Genomic DNA, 19,962 nt, shown 5'->3' on the forward strand with positions numbered 1-19,962 from the left:
TTGAAATCCTGAATCACCGTTTTAAATTATAATTTTCATCTTATTTTATTTCAAAACTCAAGGCTATAAATGATATTATTGTGAACTTGAAAAACATATCATGAATAGGCTACATTTTAGATGTATAAATATAAACCCTCTTTAGTTCACATCAGATAGTTCCTTGTTTGATGTTGGATTATTGGAGTAAATCACTGCACTCACGAGTAACGACCAGCGTGTGCCAATAAGTGTAAAAAAAAAAAAAAAAAAAAAGGAGAGTTATCTGCACACTTAGATCAGATGCAAGTTTCAGTTCTACTCTCCTTTTTGTACACTTGAATTGGATTATTAACATTAACAAAAAAAACATATATATACATGTATATATTTTTTAATAAAAATTCAAATCAATCAAAAATATTACAGCAAATACATGAAAAAGATCGATTTGTTTGGTTTGTTTCTGGCTGCTGTGTCGCTTCGGGGCGACTCGGGTATTTCCGGCTGTTTCCGGTGCATCGCTCTCTTCGGCTCGGCTTCGTAAAAAAAAAAAACAGTCGGGCTGCCCTCTTCCCTCCACAATACTAGGTCTCCTGATTCCTCAGCATTTCCGTTAATTTCGGTGGAAATATCACTGATCGATTGATTGACTATTGATTACCGTTAACGTGTGTTCTGTTCCGTAACCTCGGCCGGTCGGTTCGTGCCAGGCTCGGCTGCACTCGGAACCTGCTCGGAACGCGCGCGCTCTGCCTCCGCTGCTCGGTCGGACTCGGCTGTTGTCGTTGTTCGGCGGAAAAAATGGACGAAGCGGACTCGGCCACGAAGGCGCTCGGGCTGGATGAACCGCCCCTCGTCGAAGAGCCGCCGGTGGAGGGAGAGGAGGGAGCGGAGGAGGAGGAGGAGGAGGAGGGCTCGGATACCGAATCGGAGGCCGAAGTCACCACGATGGCGGTGATGGCGGAACCACCGGGAAACGTCGACATGGGAGCCGAGTCTCTGCCGAACTCAGACGAGGCCGAGGCGGCGTTTGCAGGTTGAGTAGCGAGGCCGCTGCCGAGCGTGGCGGCGCTAAAATACAACATGATGATGACAGAGAGAGAGATGTGCACAATAATAATGATAGGAAAGGACATGAATACAAATAGTTTCTTTTTATAACTCACACCCGGAAACATTTGTTGAATCTATTTTGGCATTTTTCTTATAGGCTACTACATAAAAATGATGGTTAGACCTCAACAGGGTTTTATCATTGGTTTCCATAATTATTCTTAGAGAGAAGGAAAATGCATGTTACCGTTTGATAACTTTGTTTTTATTTTTGGCCATTTCTTTATTCATAAAAGTAACGTACATTTAAATTCATAGCTGTTGGAAATTCATAGCTGCATCACAGTCTCACAGACAGCATAAAGTGCATAAAAACAGTTTGACATGTGCAAAATAATAATGATAGAAAAGGACATTAATACAAATTGTTTTTTTTTATATTCATATATTCATATAACAACATCCAGAAGCATTTGTTTAATCTATTTTGGCATTTTTCTTATACTAAATACAAATGATGGTTAGACCTCAGCAGGTTTATCATTGGATCCATAATTTTTCTTAGAGAGAAGGAAAATGCATGTTACTGTTTGATAACTTTGTTTTTATTTCTGGCCATTTCTTTACTCATAACAGTAAATTTAATAAGAAGACCCCTTGTTTGGTTGTTTCCCTGAAAAGAAATGGAGCATTGTTTTAAGTTACTCACTAATTCAACAAATCAAAAGGCTATTATGATAAATACTTTATTGATCCTGTAGGAAATTCATTTACCGTACTCAGCTGCATCACAGTCTCACAGAGTGCAGAAAGTGCATAAAAACAGTGTAAAAGAAAAATACCAATGAATATTTATAAGAAGATAGAAAGATAGCAGCTGATTAATATTCATAAAAAGATTAATAGCATATTCATAATAGCAATAGAAAAATAGCAACAGACTTAAAGGATCATAGGGCAGGATTTGAGAGAAAATACCGGAAAATACCCATGCGTTTTACGTTTTTTAAATAATAATGGGTGAGGAAGCGTTCAAAACCAAAAAGAACGAGCCCATCCGCGTATCTCTCGATTGCCCTGAACGGGGTCTGTGCTGCAAAATGTGCTGCAATTCAGGGGGTGAATTTCGCGCGCTGGCCGGCGGACCTGACGTCAGCGCGTCCACGACTGCCTTCGAATGGATCAATGGAATGGTACATGAAGAGGGCAACCGCGGCAGAGCCATTGATATAGTAACAGAGTGGCGATACTCCCTGTTATATCAAACGCTCTGAACCACGGTGGATCCAAATTACTGTTATTGCCAGCAAACGACCCAGCACAACTGAAAGCCCTGTTAAACCCCCCCCGCCGCCACTCTCTCTCCCCCTCCCTTCACACACGCACACAGCAGCAGGCAGGTCACTGACTTACACACCCTCTCCCTCATCACTAACTGTCTTATTATTAGCCGTTAGCCGCAGCTAGCGGTTACAAGCCGACGTTATAACTTTAACAACGTTATCAGGCAGGTGGACAAACGTCCTCTTTTGCCCGAACACGTCCACTTTTCACGTCCTGGCCGGCGTGTCCGCGACGCGTCCGTTTTTTTTTTTTTTTAATGAAATCATATGTCCGGTGTTGATTTGGTTTGCATGGGATCGCGGACTCTGACGATGCGCTCCGACACCCGGAACCGGCGCGTTAATTCTCGGTACCGGCCTGTAGGAGCCCATACAGATCCATGCAGAGGAGCTCAGAGGAACAGACAAGCAGCCCCCTGCTGCAGCACAGTGAAGAGGCAGGTGTGTGTGTGTGTGTGTGTGTGTGTGTGTGTGTGTGTGTGTGTCTGTCTGTCTGTCTGTGAGAGAGAGAGAGAGAGAGAGAGAGAGAGAGAGAGAGAGAGAGAGAGAGATAACCTACAGTAAAATACCCCCCCCTCCCCAGATAGGAAAGACTGCAAAGAGTAAAGTAAACAGTGAAGAGTCTGTGCGCGCTCCCGTGCCGGTGGCTTCGCTGGTTGCTGTAGTTACGCGCAGCGGCCGTCGCGTCACTGGCCGTTCTCATTAATCCTGCCCTATGATCCTTTAACATGAACATGAACATAGGCAGCTCTAAAACAATAAGTAAACTATCTTTACGATTTGAAACTTTATTATCCATTATCATCCATCATCCATCCACTTTCTTCAAATTTAGCAAAGATAGATTCAGACATTAAAAACAGAATTACAACTTTTAGAGTTGGTTTTTACACAAAAACAGAAGAATTAACTCAAATATAAATAATTAACATGCAGCTGTCATGATTTTGTACATGAATGTGGACATTTGCATCAGATTTCTTTCAGCGTAATGTCTGATGTCTGAATATACATGAATTTTTACTGGGAATAAAATAGGGAACCGAGCTAAACTGATGAATTTGCAGATGAAAAGTCAAAACTAGTTCCTAAAGAAACTAGTTTAACCCTATAATCCCCAACTTTGACCTTGTTTTTATTTCCTTATTTCCAAATTCCCGTGAATTACATTTGATGAGTGATTTTTTATTCTAAGATTTAAAATTTAAGATGGTTTTTATTGTCATTAATAATATAATAAAAGAAAATACTGTATACAAAAACAAAACTATGCAAGGTGCTTGACACATAAATCACAATCAGTCCTAAACAAACAGATGCACACTGATTATAATATTCATACTGTCATGGTAACACACATCTGTAGCGGTGTTAAAGCAGCTGTATTGATCTGTTGGTGTGATGATATTAAACATCTGTATCTCTGACTTGTCTTGGACCAGAGGTGACGGCGGTGACGGTGGGGGACGTCCACAACGCAGAGGACAACGTCTTCACCACGACCGTCGCCACGTCAGGAAGCCTCCCTGAACACGTGCTGGTAGATACACACACACACTGATGATCTCAGTGCTGCCTCAGATTAGATGAGCTTCAGAGAGAATCAGATTTATTGGCCAAGTATGCTTCGTACAAAAAGGAATTTGACTCTGGTTTGCAGAGTTCTCACATAAAAGACGTAAAGAATAATAAGAATAATACCAAAAACAAGTTAAATAAGATAAGATAGATAAGGTAGAGTGGTCAGATTGTATTGTACAGTCACATGTAGAGCAAATAGACAGTGAGGTGAGATGGAACATTCATTAGGTCAAAGTCCAGTTTTATTGTTTCCTTTGTGCAGAACTATGAGTTTCCTGTCCTGGTCATTTATGCACATTGAATTACTCATGAGTCATGTTTACCCACACATGTACTTCATGCTCCCAGGATGCTGCAGGTGCACATCTGTAATCTGATGATGCTGCTGTCTAACGTGTCTTTAAAAAGGAACTATGCAGGATTTCTCCATCTTTACCTTTATTAACCAGCTCCAGAGTCCTAGTTCTGGTTAAATAAATGACTTGTAACTAGTTCCAGGGAGAGTGGAGCTCTCTGCCTTCCACCTAGCGTCTCTTGGCTGAAAACCAAACTCGTGTCTCTCGTCTCCATGGCGACACCACCACACAAACGTAACGTGCCCCGTAACCCGTAATCTCTTGTTTATGACAGATGAGACTACACAAATATACACATGGTAACATGGTAGATGATAAATAACGTTATCCACCGCTCCATGGATTGATTTCTCACCAGCTTCGTTGTTGGAAACAGATGGCAGTTAGGATTCTCACATTAAACTGCTTTAAAACAATAAGCGAACTACATTACCTTCAACAGTCTATGCCTTTTTTTTTGTTTTACCAAACTACTACTACAAAACTACTTTAACTGCAGCTTAACGATTTGAAACTTATTATCGATCATTGATACCTTATTGATATGACACAGTTCATGTAATCCTATTCAGTTTAACCACTGTTCTCAAATTCAACAAAGATAGATTCATGAATGAATGACAGAATTACTTTTAGAGATGGTTAACTCAAATATAAATAATTAACATGCAGCTGTCATGTTTTGTAAATGAATGTGGACGTTTACATCAGATATCTTTCAGCATAATGTCTGATGTCTGAACATACATGAAGTTTTACTGGGAAAAAACAACTTTTAGAGTTAGTTGTAGGATAGGATAGAAAATGTATTGATCCCCAAGGGGAAACTGCTTTGCCACCCGATAGAAACACATACATCCACTTAACAAACAATACAAACAATTCCATCGCACAAAAATAGCTGTATCGACATGATTGGATACCTCATACGACAGAGTACTCAAAACAAGTGAATTAAATTGAGTTGAGTTATTAAACAATAATGATTAACATGCAGCAGTCATGTTTTTGTAAATGAATGTGCACATATGCATCAGATTTCTTTCAGGGTGATGTCTGATGTCTGAGCATACATGAAGTTTCACTGGGAATCAAACAGAGACTCAAGCTAAACTGATGAGTTTAAACTAGTTCAACCCTAACCCCTAACTTTAGTCCTGTTTTTATTTGTGTGTATGTGTTTTTCTTATACAAATATGAATACTTTATTACTATTTCTGTTTCATCAAATCAAATTCCTGTGTTTTGTTTACATTTAATGAATACAGTGATTTTTTTATTCAAAGATTTAAGATTTAAAGGGACAACAAGGAGTTTTGGAAAAGCGAAGTGTTTTCACACTACATTTATGAGCCTCCGTGCACCATGAAATTCTTTCACCGGTGCAAGACAGACTCATGTTTTCATTCATCAAGAATTAAAGTCAGAGGTTCGAAGACGATCACATACCGTCGTAGTTCCGACCATAAACGCCGATTCGGCGGCGTTATTCTCATGACTCGCCACGAAACCGCCACCACTAATAATAACAAAATAACGATAGAAACAAAACGATATATTTATCGAAAATGGGCCCATTAACAAGTGTGGGTAGCGGAGATTCATCCACATTAACGTCAGACTTTTTTATAACCAAATAGAAACTCCTCGTTGTCCCTTTAACCGCACATGGCCGAGAGGAGGGTTATTAGCAACACAGTGGAGAAGAGATGGGACTTGTAGAGTTCATCTTTAATCCACCTACAGGAGCCCTGAAGGGCCACTGCAGCCTCAGTCATCACACCGATCGTTGCCCTCTGCCCTCAGAGTGTGTGTGTGTGTGTGTGTGTGTGTGTGTGTGTGTGTGTGTGTGTGTGTGTGTTACAGAGTGGGAGGACGACCCTGCAGCTGGGTGAAGGTCTCAGTACCCAGAAGGCCACTTTGATTGTGGTTCACACTGACGGCAGCATCATGGAGTCGACCGGCTTCAAGTCCGCCACCGCCATCGCCCCAGGTGTGTGTACGTGTGTGTACATGTGTGTGTGTTTCAGGATCCTGCGGTATCCACAATGACCCAAATTATGAATAAAAACCTTGATCTTGTTTGTTTTGTCCCGTGCCGTGCCCCCCCCCCCCCTCAGGGCCTCCGAGCACGCCGACCCCGCTGACCCCCCCCCAGGACAAAGACTCCTGCTCCAAGTACAACTGGGACCCGTCGGTGTACAACAACGAGCTGCCGGTGCGCTGCAGGAACACCAGCGGCGTCCTCTACAAGACCAGACTGGGATCAGGTGACCAGCAGCTCACACCTGTAGCCATGGCACCTGGCAGTTACCATAGAAACGGGTCCTGGTTCAGGTCGTTTCTAGTGTTAGTAGCTTATATTAGTAGGGTTACATGCTGTCATTCCGACATCCCACCATTTAGACAAGGCTTTCAATATAAGGAAATGTGCGTTACTCAACAGGTGCCTCCCTTCTTTAAGACATGCTGATAGAGGAATACCCACATGGTTGTGTGTAATTACACAGCAGAGCGCAGACAGGGACTAGTCTGCCTGTCTAGCCTCTACCTGCTCTTTTTACTAAACTTAACCAACTCCTTTCTTCATTGCCTAATCCCAACCAGTGCAAAATCTCTTTTGGGGAAAAAAAACGCTATTAAAGGAATTGTCAGAAAGGCAGGATGTTTAAAAAAAGAAAAAAATACCGTCATTCTGACCATAGGAGGCAAAAATTGTAGAAATTATGGGACATTTGATAGAAAATTAGGTGTTGCCATTTAGTAGTAATAGTTTCCATTACAGGTTTTTGCAAAATAAAAGTGATATTTCTGAAATTTCGAAAAAAGTGCAGGAGTTTCCATTGAAAGGTGTTTTGCGAATCAAAGAGGGACAGTAAGTTATGAATGAGTCGTAAACACTCATAAAGTCTAGTCTCGCAATATCCCATAATTCTCTTAAATTCTTGTCCCGTGAGACTTCACTTTGAGGAAGATGGACGTAAGCATCTTGCAATGGCAATGAAATAATGTAAACAAATCTTATGAAATACAATGAAATATGAGCAGAAATAATTAACACTTATTTATTATTCTACTCACACACAAAGCTGCTCCAAGCTCTGCACAGTCAGCAAGTAAAAGAAAGAGAAAATCTTAACCCATGTGCGGTCCTCTAGTTTTTTTTTTATCATGTGACCTGAACAACCAATGAAAATGCAAACATCAAAAATATTGTGAAAAATGCTGCATTCCTCTTAATGACCCATAGGAGGTGCTATAACATTTAACATACAAACACATGGAACATCACAATATTATATATATTATATGTATCAGCGGCCATGAATGAGGGATTTCCTGGAGAGGATTGTGAATGAGGACTGTGGATACAAAACTTCATGATGACCCAGAATACGTTCAATCAGCTGTGTGATGTTCTTGAACCGAAATAAGTGTTTCCATAACACTTTTTTTTATCGATATACGTCTGAAAAAACCAACTCATGAGAGCGTAAAAATGTTTTAGCGATATTTGCAAGGTTTTTTTGAAATGTTGGTGTTTCCATTACCTGTTTTTTTTTATTGCAATATTTAGGTTTTGTGCATCACAACTAGTGTCCAAGAAAGCAAAAATCAGGCTGTTATAATTTGTCCTGTTTCTGTTGTTGTTATGTTCAGGGGGTAAAGGCCACTGCATCAAACACAACCAGCAGTGGTTCACTCCCACGGAGTTTGAAGGTCTGGCAGGACGAGCCAGCAGCAAAGACTGGAAGAGGAGCATCAGGTACGCCGGCCGACCGCTGCTCTGCCTCATACAGGTGAGACCACACACACAGAGTTATAAACAATACAAATGTGTAACGTTTATATTTATTTATTATTGACAGAGTATAGTTTAATTTAGATATATTTCATTCTATCTTAAATATAGATCTTTATTGTTGTTATTATCATTTTTAATATGTATTGAATTTGTATATGTGAAATACTGCACTGCTATACAATAATTTCCCACCAGGATTAAAATAGTGTTTGTGATTCTCATTCATATTTTCCAAGACACTCAAATAAAAAATAAGAAATACATATCACTCAGCATAGTGTAAATCAGGTAAAGAACTGGGGGCATCCATTAATGACAGTCATTAAAACCAAACAAATACTAACACAGCACAAGTTTATAAAGATGTACAACTGTATAAGTACCAATGCTGTACTACACAACATCACATCAAACACATTGTACTGCTTTTGCTTTTATGAATGGGGTCGTGTATATGCATATTGCACTTGAAATACATTGGTGTAAACTTCTATTTGACATATTTACATGTTTTTCTATATGGTCCTCCTATATCTTCCATGTAGGACATCAAACCGTACAAGTTTTCACCCAGATCAGCTGATTGTTGTGTGTGTGTGTGTGTGTGTGTGTGTGTGTGTGTGTGTGTGTGTGTGTGTGTAGGAGCGTATCCTGAACCCCCACGCTGCCTCCTGTACCTGCGCCGCCTGCTGTGACGACCCGACGGCGGTGAGTCACTTCAGATGTGATCAGTTCTGTGTGTCTATTGTGTGTTTAACTTCACAATCAGGATGATTTAATTTAAACAAATTCAATTAAATTAAATTCATTTTCTGGTTGTAAAGTCAAAGCTGTGTAACTTTGGTCACTTAAGACGTTCATCTGAACAAACCTGGTTCTTCTTTACTCAGTGTTTTCATCATATTTCTCCTTTTACTCAGAGACTATGAAAGAAAATTAGATCGATTTCCTCCTTCCCAGCAGCAACATGGAACAAAACCATGAGCTCACAGCTAAAATAATTATTTTTCATGACGTTTTTTAACATTGTGCAGGTTTGAAGGTGTGATCTCTCTCTCTCTCAGTGTCCAAAGGACGGCGGTAGTGAACCTCTGGCAGCAGAAAACATCAGTATGGTAAAAGTCCCTTTAATCCCATTATGATCAGACACTACTTCTTTTGTCCCAACATTTCACATTGGTCAAGTTTTAGCTTCATTAGTTAAAAAACAAAAAACAAACATCTCATTGTCTCTGTTCGAAGTTCTGGTCATTCATGTTTCTTCTTGTCCGTCCAGACCGGTCCGGTTCGTCTCTTCGTCCCCTACAAGAGACGGAAGAAGGACACAGATCCTCCGCTGGTTCTCCCAAAGAAGGAACTTCCTGTCACCAAAAACATCACGTTGACCCCTGGGACCACATGTACGTCAGGTGACCTCGGTCCGACAGCTGAATACGACGTTAAACCTCTCAGAGCGTCGCTGCAGGTTGTCCCGTTGTCTGACACGTCGTCTTCTGTCCTCCTCCAACAGTCACCGTGTCTCCGTCAGGACAGTTCACCACCTCCGGGGCCTTGACCTTCGACCGCACGCCAACCGGTGACGCCGCCGCAGCCGCGGCCGCCGCCACCATCATGTCAGAGGGCTCGGCGCAGAGCGAGGTCTTCGCCAGCACCGCAGGTACCGACCGTCCGTCTGTAGAACGGTTTAGAGCTTCAACCACAAGTCCATCAGTCTGTGAGTCGAAGGAGAGAAACTCATGAAACTAACTACAGGCAGAATGATCAAACAGTTTAAGTGTTCTCAAGTCCAAAACAGGTCCCTAATCCAGACCAGAATCGAGACCCAAAGGGTCACAGGTCATTGGACTCATGACTAGTTTGACTCAGGTCCATCTACAGGTCCAACAGATGTTTTCTGCAGGTCCATGAGGTCCTATAGGCACTAAAGGTCCAACAGATTTTTTTTACAGGTCCTGCAGATCTTTCAATAGGTTCTAATTGTCTTTTCATAGGTTCTACAGATCTTACTGGTCCTAACAGTCTACAGGTCTTCCTAACGGTCCTACAGGTTCCTCTACAGGTCCTACAGGTCCTTCTACAGGTCCTCAAGGTCGTTCATACAAGTCCTTCTACAAGTCTTGCCGGTCCTAAAGGTCATACAGGTCTTTCGACAAGTCTTATTGGTCCTAAATGTCCTACAAGTCCTTCTACAAGTCCTATTGCCCCTAAATGTCCTAAAGACCTTTCTACAAGTCTTGTTGGCCCTAAAGGTCATACAGGTCCTATCGGTCCTTCTACAATTCAATTCAATTGATTTTTATTTTCCCCAAGTGTCAATTTGCTGTGCAGGTCCTATGGGTCAACACACAGGTCCTACAGATCTTACTGGTACTAAAACTCCTACAGGTCTTTCTACAAGTCTTACCAGTCCTAAACGTCCTACAGGTCTTTCTACTGGTCCTAAACGTCCTGGAGGTCTTTCTACAAGTCTTACTGGTCTTTCCAAAGCTCCAGTTTTCCTTTGTCTTCTGTGAAAGTAAACTGGAGATATTTTGGTTTGGTTGAACTGTTGGTAGATAAAAACAAAACCAAGACCTTTGAGGACATCATGAAAAGATTTCATGAAATCAAACGTTTCCATCGGGTTTAGAAAATGTTCACAAAGCTCAAACCTGAGTTAAAATCTTTGACAGAATCTTTTCTACGTGACTCCGTCTTCAGTTTGAACGCCTCCTTTACACTGGTGGTCCCCCTCACGGTCCTTAATGGTTTGTAGAGGAGTTTCCCGCCGACCGAGGCCGATCCATCATCCTATCCAGCTCTCTGATTGGCTGCTGCGATGCTGTAATGAGCTCTCAGGAGACCGAGGATCTGTGGCTGAATAATGAGTCGCGTCCTGATTTTCTCCACCTGAGCGTCACCTCCCCTTCAGAGGACCAATCAGAGATCTTCTCACATCTCCTCAGTCACAGACAGACAAGACCAACGCCGAGGAACCACATCTGATTTATTAATCTTTTCTGGGGCAAATAATTGATCCTTTATTTATAGAGATCCATTATTAATGAGCTGCTGGACAAATCGATTACTCCTAGAGAAATAATAAACTTTATGACCATATTGGATCTAGAGCTCAAATGTGAAAATATCCATGTTTAGATTAAAAACAAACACTGATTAGACCATTTTAACCAGACACTCTGATTGATGTGTTTAAATCTTCTGAATAAAACCAAAGTCAGTGACGAACCTGACGTCAGACTTTCATTAAAACCTGTTCACACACAAAGTTTGAGTCAGACCAGAAACACACTTAGTTAGCACTTAGCTTAGCATGTCGTCTCAGTTTGTGTCAAAGTCCACCAGTGCTAATTTTCTGAGACAGAAAGGATTAAAAACCTCAATTAACAAACATTCATGCGTATAAAACTAAAAATATATGAAATAAAGTGTGTATGTTTGGATGTATGAGATCATAAAAAGGCTGCGTTAATATGGATTAATATCAGGAGAGGAAGATGTTTTATACACTGAGGATTGAACAACCCAAAGACTCAATGTGACAGGACTGATAAATTAAACCAGCTTTTTTATCATCAGATTAACTTATAAAAAATAAAGCATTTATTTTCAAAAGAATGAGCTGGAAGAGAGAGGGCAGTAAATATCTGAGTTTTTAACTTGAATTTTCAGTTTTAAAGTTGCAGATTTCGAGAAATAAATCAGATCTAAGCCACAGATTTGGGAAAGTTTGTAACTTTACAAGGAATTCTCACAGATTTGTGTTTCTCTTTTTCTATCGAAGAAGGAAACATGTCAACACTTTACAATGTTAGACAGATGTCCATTGTTTTGCTCTATGCCTCATGAGTATTTAAGTTTATTTAGCTTTTTTCTCATTAAGTTCCAAATTTTTCTCATAAATTTGGGAATTTTTCTTGTAAAGTTAGGAGTTCTTTTTGTGATCATTTTTTGTCTTAATAATGTCAGAAATAAGTGATATTTTTCTCACGAATTCTTGGCTCTAAACCTGAAAATTCAGAGTTTTAAACTCAGATTTTATTTTGACAAACTGCACCACACACTGAGGTCGGACAGTCTGTGTTTTTGTCTGAGAGACCAAACCCAGGGAGAGAAAAACGCTAAACTCAAGTAGAAACATTGAAGGTTTTTCATCATCATTCAGCATCATCAGCATTTCTATCAACTCCTCTTTAAAAAAAAAAAAAAAACTCATCTACATTCTGGCGTAAGAGAAAACGCTCAGAGAGACTTCAGAGTGAAAATAAGAGGAACGAGTGACGACTGATGAGTCCTGACAATAATAACTCACTCTGCTGTACAATAAATTGACAAACACACACACATGTTCCTCAGGACGCGGTGCAGATGGATGTCCAGTTATTTCTGGAGCGGTTTGTTCTCAGAGGAGCTGGAGCTGTCGTTGTGTTGTATGTGGGTCAGAGAGAGGGAGGACGTATAGAGGACGTATGGACAGTTGGACACACTGACCTGCTCACAGACACACACACACACACACACACACACACACAGAGATGTGTTTAAAGTTTAACAATCGATCATTCAGAGAAAAAAAACATGATCAGTTTAGTCCCAAGATTCAAGTGAAGGAAACTGACTGATGACATCATCGCTTCATTTCATCACAACAGTCAATTAATGTCTTCTTCCTGTCCTCCCTCCTTCTCCCCTCCTCTTTTTCCTCCTCCTCCCCCTCCTCCTCTCGCTCCTTCTCCTCCCCCTTCCTTGCCCACCTCCTCTTCTCTTCCCCCCCCCCTTGTCCACCTTATCTCCCACCCCCTCCTCTTCTCTTCTCTCTTCTTCCACCTCCTTCTCTCTTTCTCTTCCTCCTCCTCCCCTCTTTTCCCCCACTTTCCTTACTTTCCTCCCCCTCATTCTCCTCCTCTTCCTACTCCCACTCCATTCCCCCTTGTCCTCCTCCTCCTCTCGCTCCTTTTCCACTTTCTCTTCCTCCTCCTTGCCCACCTTCTCCTCCACCCGCTCCTCTTCTCTTCTTTCTTCTTCCACCTCTTCCCCCTCCCTCTCTGTCTTCTCTCCTCCTCCTCCTTTTCTTTCTCCCCCTCTTTCTCTTTCTCCTAATCCTCCTTCTCTCTTCTTTCATCTCCTCCTCTTTCTCTATCTCCTCTTTTTCATCTTCATCCTCCTCCTCCTCCTCCTCCTTCTCTTCCTCCCCCCTCTCCCCCTCTCCTCCTCCTCTCAGTGTTGACAGCGTTACCGGCCCTCGCCGTGGCTCCTCAGCCCGTTCAGGCCAAGTTGTCGATGACGACGATGACGACGACGACGATGGCGTCCTCCTCTCCCACGGCGGGCCTGGTGGGCGGCCTGGAGGCGGGGCTGGTGGGGGGGGCGGGGCTGATGGGGGGGGCGGGGCCGGCCGGCGGCGAGGGGCAGAAGAACACCTGGCTGTACCTGGAGGAGCTCGCCAACACGCTGCTTAGCAACGTGCAGCAGCTGAAGGTCCTGATCGACCAGGCGAAGACCAACGGAGAAACGTTCAAGAGCCACGGAGTGAGGAAGGAGGTGAGAGGAGGTCACCGGTCTGATAGAATAGAATAGAATGGAATAGAATAGAACGGAATAGAACAGAATAGAATAGAACGGAATAGAACAGAATAGAATAGAACGGAATAGAATAGAACGGAATAGAACAGAATAGAATAGAACGGAATAGAACAGAATAGAATAGAACGGAATAGAACAGAATAGAATAGAATGGAATAGAATAGAACGGAATAGAACAGAATAGAATAGAACGGAATAGAACAGAATAGAATAGAACGGAATAGAATAGAACAGAATAGGTACTTTATTGTCATTCAAATACACAGTGTGCATAGAACGAAATTTCGTTTCACTGACTCTTGTCACAAACAAAAAACATGTATGTATAAATAAATTAAAAACAAGACAAGTGAGGTCGATCGGTCAATAAAGTCTATGTGCAAAAAAATAACTAGGCTATTTTTATATTTAAAAGGATCACAGTTAAAGGGATAGTTCACCCTAGAATGATATTTCGCTCATTATCTACTCACCCTCATGTTGACTAAGGGCTGGAAGAATTTTCAGATTCCACCGTCCCTTCTCTGAGTTACAGGGGGTCTCGGCGTAGCAGTGCATTTCAATGCAACGGTTGCAAAGGGACACCAGAGCTCTTCGTAAAAAAACACACAAAAAAAACATCCAAATACCTCCATGATGCTCGTATGTAATGTCCGTCTTGTGCTGAAGCCCCAAATTGCGTAATTGTCCCGAAAAAAATTAAATAAGTCTATATTTTAAGCTTGTTTGTAGCGGAAGCTTCTCGAAGCTCCTCTTCCTGGTCCGTCCAAATCTCGCGTGATTTGCGCCGGCGTCAGTGCGGTTACTGCGAATCACGCGAGATTTGGACAGACCAGGAAGAGGAGCTTTTTTTTACGAAGAGCTCCGGTGTCCCTTTGCAACCGTTGCATTGAAATTCACTGCTACGCCGAGACCCCCTGTAACTCAGAGAAGGGACGGTGGACTCTGATAATTCTTCCAGCCCTTAGTCAACATGAGGGTGAGTAGATAATGAGCGAAATATCATTCTAGGGTGAACTATCCCTTTAAAATGTTAGAAGTGGCATGTGATCTGAGGAGGAGATACAGCATCGATATTAACTCCTATTATTTACTCCTCTTCTCCTCTTCCCTCCTTCTCTTCCTTCTTCTCTCCTCCTCCTCCTCCTCCCCCTCCTCTTCTCTTCCTTCTCCTCTTCTCTCTTCCTCTTCCTCCTCTTCTCTCCTCCTCCTCCTCTCCTCCTCCTCCTCCTCCTCCCCTCTATGTGTGTGTGTGTGTGTTTTCAGTGTGGTTTCAGTCAGTCGTTTGAGAACCAGATCTCCTTCCAGCAGACGGACGACTCAGAGGTGAAGAGGAGCGCTGACATCACAGAGATCATCATCAACGTACGACACACACGCACGCACGCACGCACACACACACACACACACACACACACACACACACACACACACACACACACACACACACACACACACACACACACACACTACATTATACTTCTGCGCATTTCCCCCTTCTATTAGTTTATGGCAGACACCGCGGATATGCATGGAAACAGAGACGTTCTTTGAGGAAAAACACAAGCACGTTGCAACGAATTTCCCTCTGTTCTATTTCTGATTAACTTAAATTTAATGTAGACCGATCAGTTAATTGTAAAACATTTATTTATTGATGTAAATGTGGTGATTTCTGCACATACAGACAGCGCCAAGATTTAAACTGTGTGTGTGTGTGTGTGTGTGTGTGTGTGTGTGTGTGTGTGTGTGTGTGTGTGTGTGTGTGTGTGTGTGTGTGTTGCCTCTGCAGCAGATGTGTGTGAACTGTGGTCGAGTGGCGATGAGCGAGTGTACGGGCTGTCACAAGGTCAACTACTGCTCCACCTTCTGCCAGAGGAAGGTAAGAATCTATCTATCTATCTATCTATCTATCTATCTATCTATCTATCTATCTATCTATCTATCTATCTATCTATCTATCTATCTATCTATCTATCTATCTATCGTTCTATCTATCTATCGTTCTATCTATCGTTCTATCTATCGTTCTATCTATCGTTCTATTGTTCTATCGTTCTATCTATCTATCTATCTATCTATCTATCTATCGTTCTATCTATCTATCTATCCTTCTATCTATCGTTCTATCTATCTATCTATCCTTCTATCTATCGTTCTATCTATCGTTCGTTCTATCGTTCTATCTATCTATCTATCTATCTATCTATCTATCTATCTATCTATCTATCTATCGTTCTATCGTTCTATCTAGCGTTCTTGCGTTCTAGCGTTCTATCTATCGTTGTAGCGTTCGCTCTGTCTATCTATCTATCTATCTATCTATCTATCTATCTATCTATCTATCTATCTATCTATCTATCTATCTATCTATCTATCTATCTATCCATCCATCCATCCATCCATCCATCCATCCATCCATCCATCCATCCATCCATCCATCCATCCATCCATCCATCCATCCATCCATCCATCCATCCATCCATCCATCCATCCATCCATCCATCCATCCATCCATCATGTTTTTCTCTCTCTGCAGGACTGGAAGGATCACCAACACACCTGCTGTCAGTCGTCAGGGGGCGTGTCCATGCAGGACGAGGAGCCAATCACAACCATCGACATGGACAAAGTGAAATGAAGGAGTCACATCCAACTCAGCTTTTATTGTGAAGGTTTTCCTGTCGGAGCAGCAGGTACTACTTCCTGCTTGGGGCTTTTATTGTGAAGGTTTCCCCTCGGAGCAGCAGGTCTGTGATGAACTCCTTGTAAATAAACGGCACTGACTTTTTTTTTTACTCCTTTTTCTCGTTGGCTTCCAAAACACTCGGAGTTTGACCGACACACTTCAGGAAACAGGAAACTGTAGCTACGTGAACAACATGTGGACAAAACTATAATATTTATCACAACATGAGACTTTCTTTATCTCTGATTGGTCGGTTATTTTCCACATTACTGTGATTAATTCTTTAAACGGTCACATTGATCATGATTTTTTTGTTTTTTATTCCTTATCCTCCATGTTGTGTCTTTGTTGAAACTTGATTCTGTTGCCATTTAAATCTGCAGTGACGTCCTGCTTAAAGAAACAAAAGGTCAAACACATCAATAAAAGAAAAAATAAGATTGAATTTAAACCTCGCCCTGTCCCGTCCAGAGCTCTGACCTGAATTATTTATTTCACTTTTCTAAATGTTATCGTGCTATTTTTGTTTTGTATGCTTCTTTATTGTGATTCATGTTTCACATTATAAAGGTTTTTTTTTTATTTTTATTTTTTACCTTTTTATAATGATGTTTATGATCCAGGTTTTTTTTTTAGTTCGGTTCATCATCATCATCTCTCTGGACTTTTATTTATTTATTTTTGATACCTGCAGCAGTGGAGTATGGAAGCCCAGAGCTGCCACTATTTCATTTACCAAAGCAGCTGTTTAATGTTGATGTCCAGTTTGAGTTCAAGTTGCACATTTTGTTATTAAATGGCAGTTTAATATTGTCTGTTGTTTACAGGATGAATAATATGCATAATTTATACTTAAAAACAACAAAACAACTTAGATTTAAAAAAAGAGATTTTTTTTTTTACTTTAATATGTGTTTTTATTGCCTTTTCCTCAACGTTTTCTGTTGTTATTAATAACTCTAAGGAATTAAAATGTCACAAAATAAAATTCCAATGTTTTATGTGTTGTGTCCTCTGATTGGTGCATTTCAGCCAATTAGATGTGATGCATTAACGAGCCAGGTCACCTTTTTTTTTTCTTAAAAAAAAAAAAAAAACTCTGATTAGAAGTAAGAGTGATTATTTTACTTCTACTTTTACTAATTTACATGGGATGGGGTTGAAAGTGTTTACTGATGATAATAATAACCACCTCCTGCAGGAATTTATGGAGGACAAAACACCTGCAGCAATAAAGGATTAAATACCCAAGTAAAATTCTATGCCTTTTGCAAATTTAAAGGTACATTGTGTAGGAATTCCTCCCATCTAGTGTTGTGGTTGTATATCGCAAGCAACTCAATCGTATTTTTCATGCTGCATTCACGTGAAATTGGGCAGACGGCAGACGGACGATGCACGTAACAGCATAAACAAGCCTGTAAACAAGTGGCCCGTCAGCATGAGTCAAACAATACACGTGACAATATGTTGTCATGGCGATGTCGTATTGTTTACCTGACCCACGTTTTACTGGCTTTCTCTCGACTTCTGTGACTAAAATGACATCTGGTTTGTTACCGACGGCCGTCTGCCCGACTGCAGGTGAATGCAGCATCAGTGTAACGCTCCATTCCTCCTCACTGCGTTACCACGGTGACTTTTCACAGACGCCACCTCCACCTGAGCCGACAGCTCCGGTGTCTCCGCTGAGTTTCCGTGGTTTCCTACCGTCACGCTGCCACTGAACGTAAAAACATGGCGACACCACATGGCAGCAGCACCGAGCTTACCCGCTCCATGGAGATATGAATGATATGAACGGCTCATTCAGAGCTGAAAGGAACACTTCAGTTTGTTGATGGGGGGGATTACTGATTAATGAAAAACAGACTTTTGAACCAAATAATCGATTTTCATGAATAGGTAACAGGAGAAGTTACACAATGTCCCTTTAAAAAGAAAAACAGTTTATATTTTTTGTCTGTGTTTCCACATTTCTGCTTTTATTTATTTCTGTAAGCATAAATATAGAAATACCATTTTGTTCAAAATATATTTATTTTGAATTTGTTTAGTTATTTGTCTCTCTTTATTTATTCATATTTATGTCCCTTTACGTCAGCAGGATACTTGTCTTCATTCATGTCCACAGATGTTTAATTTATTAATGAAATGCTGATTTCAGGTTTTATTTTTAACCATCAGGTCTCGGAGGGAAAACGCAGAAGCCTTGTTTTTTTTTTTTTTCCTGCAGGATTTTCCCAGCAGACACGTTTGTGTTTTTCTGTCTCACTTCTAGTTTTCACACTCAAACACTTTCCTCTGTTTCTCTGCTGAAGACGAGAGTTTTTTTTTTTTTTCTTTTAAAGGTTTCTGACCGTCAGCTCTCAGGTGATCTGTCAGAGCGACTCCTGATGAATCACCACAGACCTGATGACATTTAATTCTGCTGCGTCTCGGTCCCAGCGGCGCTCAGACGTCTGAGCTGACAGTGAAGGGGCCACCGCCCACCCCCACCCCACCCCCCCACAGGACCAGACATTTACCCACTTTAACAGCTGTGTGAGCTGAGCTGTAACTCTGAGGAAGTTAAACAAAGGCGACTGGTTGTTTTACTGATGAAACACTACAACCTCCATCATCCACCTGTGCAGGCGGGCGGAGCTACAACCCGTCCTGAGCGGGACACCAGAGACATTGTGGCGTGCTGCTGTTGTCAGTCCGTCCTCCTGAGCCTTCAGCTCTGTTGACTGATGAGATCTGCTGAGAAGCTTTTAAAGCTTCTTGTCTTTTTGTCATCAAACTTTAACGACCTTCAGATGACGATGCAAGTCCAGATTTCTGCAGAGACCTCGAGCGATTTGGACTCGGAACAATGAGCAGCGCTGATATAACAACACAACACAACAACCCCTGAACACCTCCTGTGGACTCAGTCACCTTGTTCCCACGACGATTAGAGTCCTCCACATCACTGTTGGGTGTGGCTACAGGTGCAAAGTTAGCTAACACCGGAAAATGAGGTGCAATGCTAGTCTAAACTGTAACAGCAGTGATGGGAATAACGGCGTTTTAAATGCATGACATTACTAACGATGCTACTTTCTTCAGTTACGATTAGTCCAAAAAGTTTCCCCATGTTATAACGCCGTTATTGTTACATGACAATAAAATGCGCCGTTACTTGACTCTTGACCCCGTTAAGTGTACATTTTATACAGCACTGATTCTTGAGAGTCGGGACAAAACACGTTCTGAAAAACTTTTTTTGAAAATGTACACTATATTGATTAGAGTTATATATTCATGTAGATAAAGATCTGTTCTATTTAACCATGTAAAGGTGCAGGCTGGAGGTTGAAAAACATTTTTAACAAATTCACATGTTTACCATAAGGACTTGATTTGTGTCAACTCCGTCAGACACACTAAAAGTATATAATTATATAATTATAATAGCCTAACAAGAATCTTAAGATCTGATGTATGTTTTAATAGTGTTTAGTTACTCTGATATGCAATAAAAAGTAAGATATAAACTTAAGGTTTAATTTCACACTGTTATGAATACACAGATTTCTAAAAATT

General features: G+C 41.2%; 1 protein-coding gene across 1 annotated transcript; it reads left to right on the top strand.

Annotated features, from left to right (window-relative positions):
• The first annotated feature begins 689 nt into the window (after nt 1-689).
• deaf1 (DEAF1 transcription factor) lies at nt 690-16,867 on the top strand. The gene is made up of 13 exons (XM_083973887.1): nt 690-1,018; nt 3,821-3,918; nt 6,182-6,308; nt 6,436-6,585; nt 7,976-8,115; nt 8,763-8,828; nt 9,185-9,235; nt 9,397-9,520; nt 9,631-9,777; nt 13,342-13,661; nt 14,970-15,068; nt 15,496-15,585; nt 16,243-16,867. Exons 1-13 carry the CDS (start codon nt 784-786, stop codon nt 16,342-16,344), a joined length of 1,749 nt encoding a protein of 582 aa, XP_083830013.1. The 5' UTR covers nt 690-783; the 3' UTR covers nt 16,345-16,867.
• The last annotated feature ends 3,095 nt before the right edge of the window (nt 16,868-19,962 follow it).

The sequence above is a fragment of the Trachurus trachurus genome, assembly GCF_905171665.1.
Source record: "Trachurus trachurus genome assembly, chromosome: 6".
In the NCBI taxonomy this organism is placed as follows: Eukaryota; Metazoa; Chordata; class Actinopteri; order Carangiformes; family Carangidae; genus Trachurus; species Trachurus trachurus.

Coding starts and splice junctions, on each gene's coding strand:
- deaf1 (XM_083973887.1), top strand. CDS start 784: ATGGACGAAGCGGACTCGGCCACGAAGGCGCTCGGGCTGGATGAACCG. Junction 3,919..6,181: donor GCCTCCCTGAACACGTGCTG/GTAGATACACAC, acceptor TGTGTGTTACAG/AGTGGGAGGACGACCCTGCA. Junction 9,236..9,396: donor CAGCAGAAAACATCAGTATG/GTAAAAGTCCCT, acceptor TTGTCCGTCCAG/ACCGGTCCGGTTCGTCTCTT.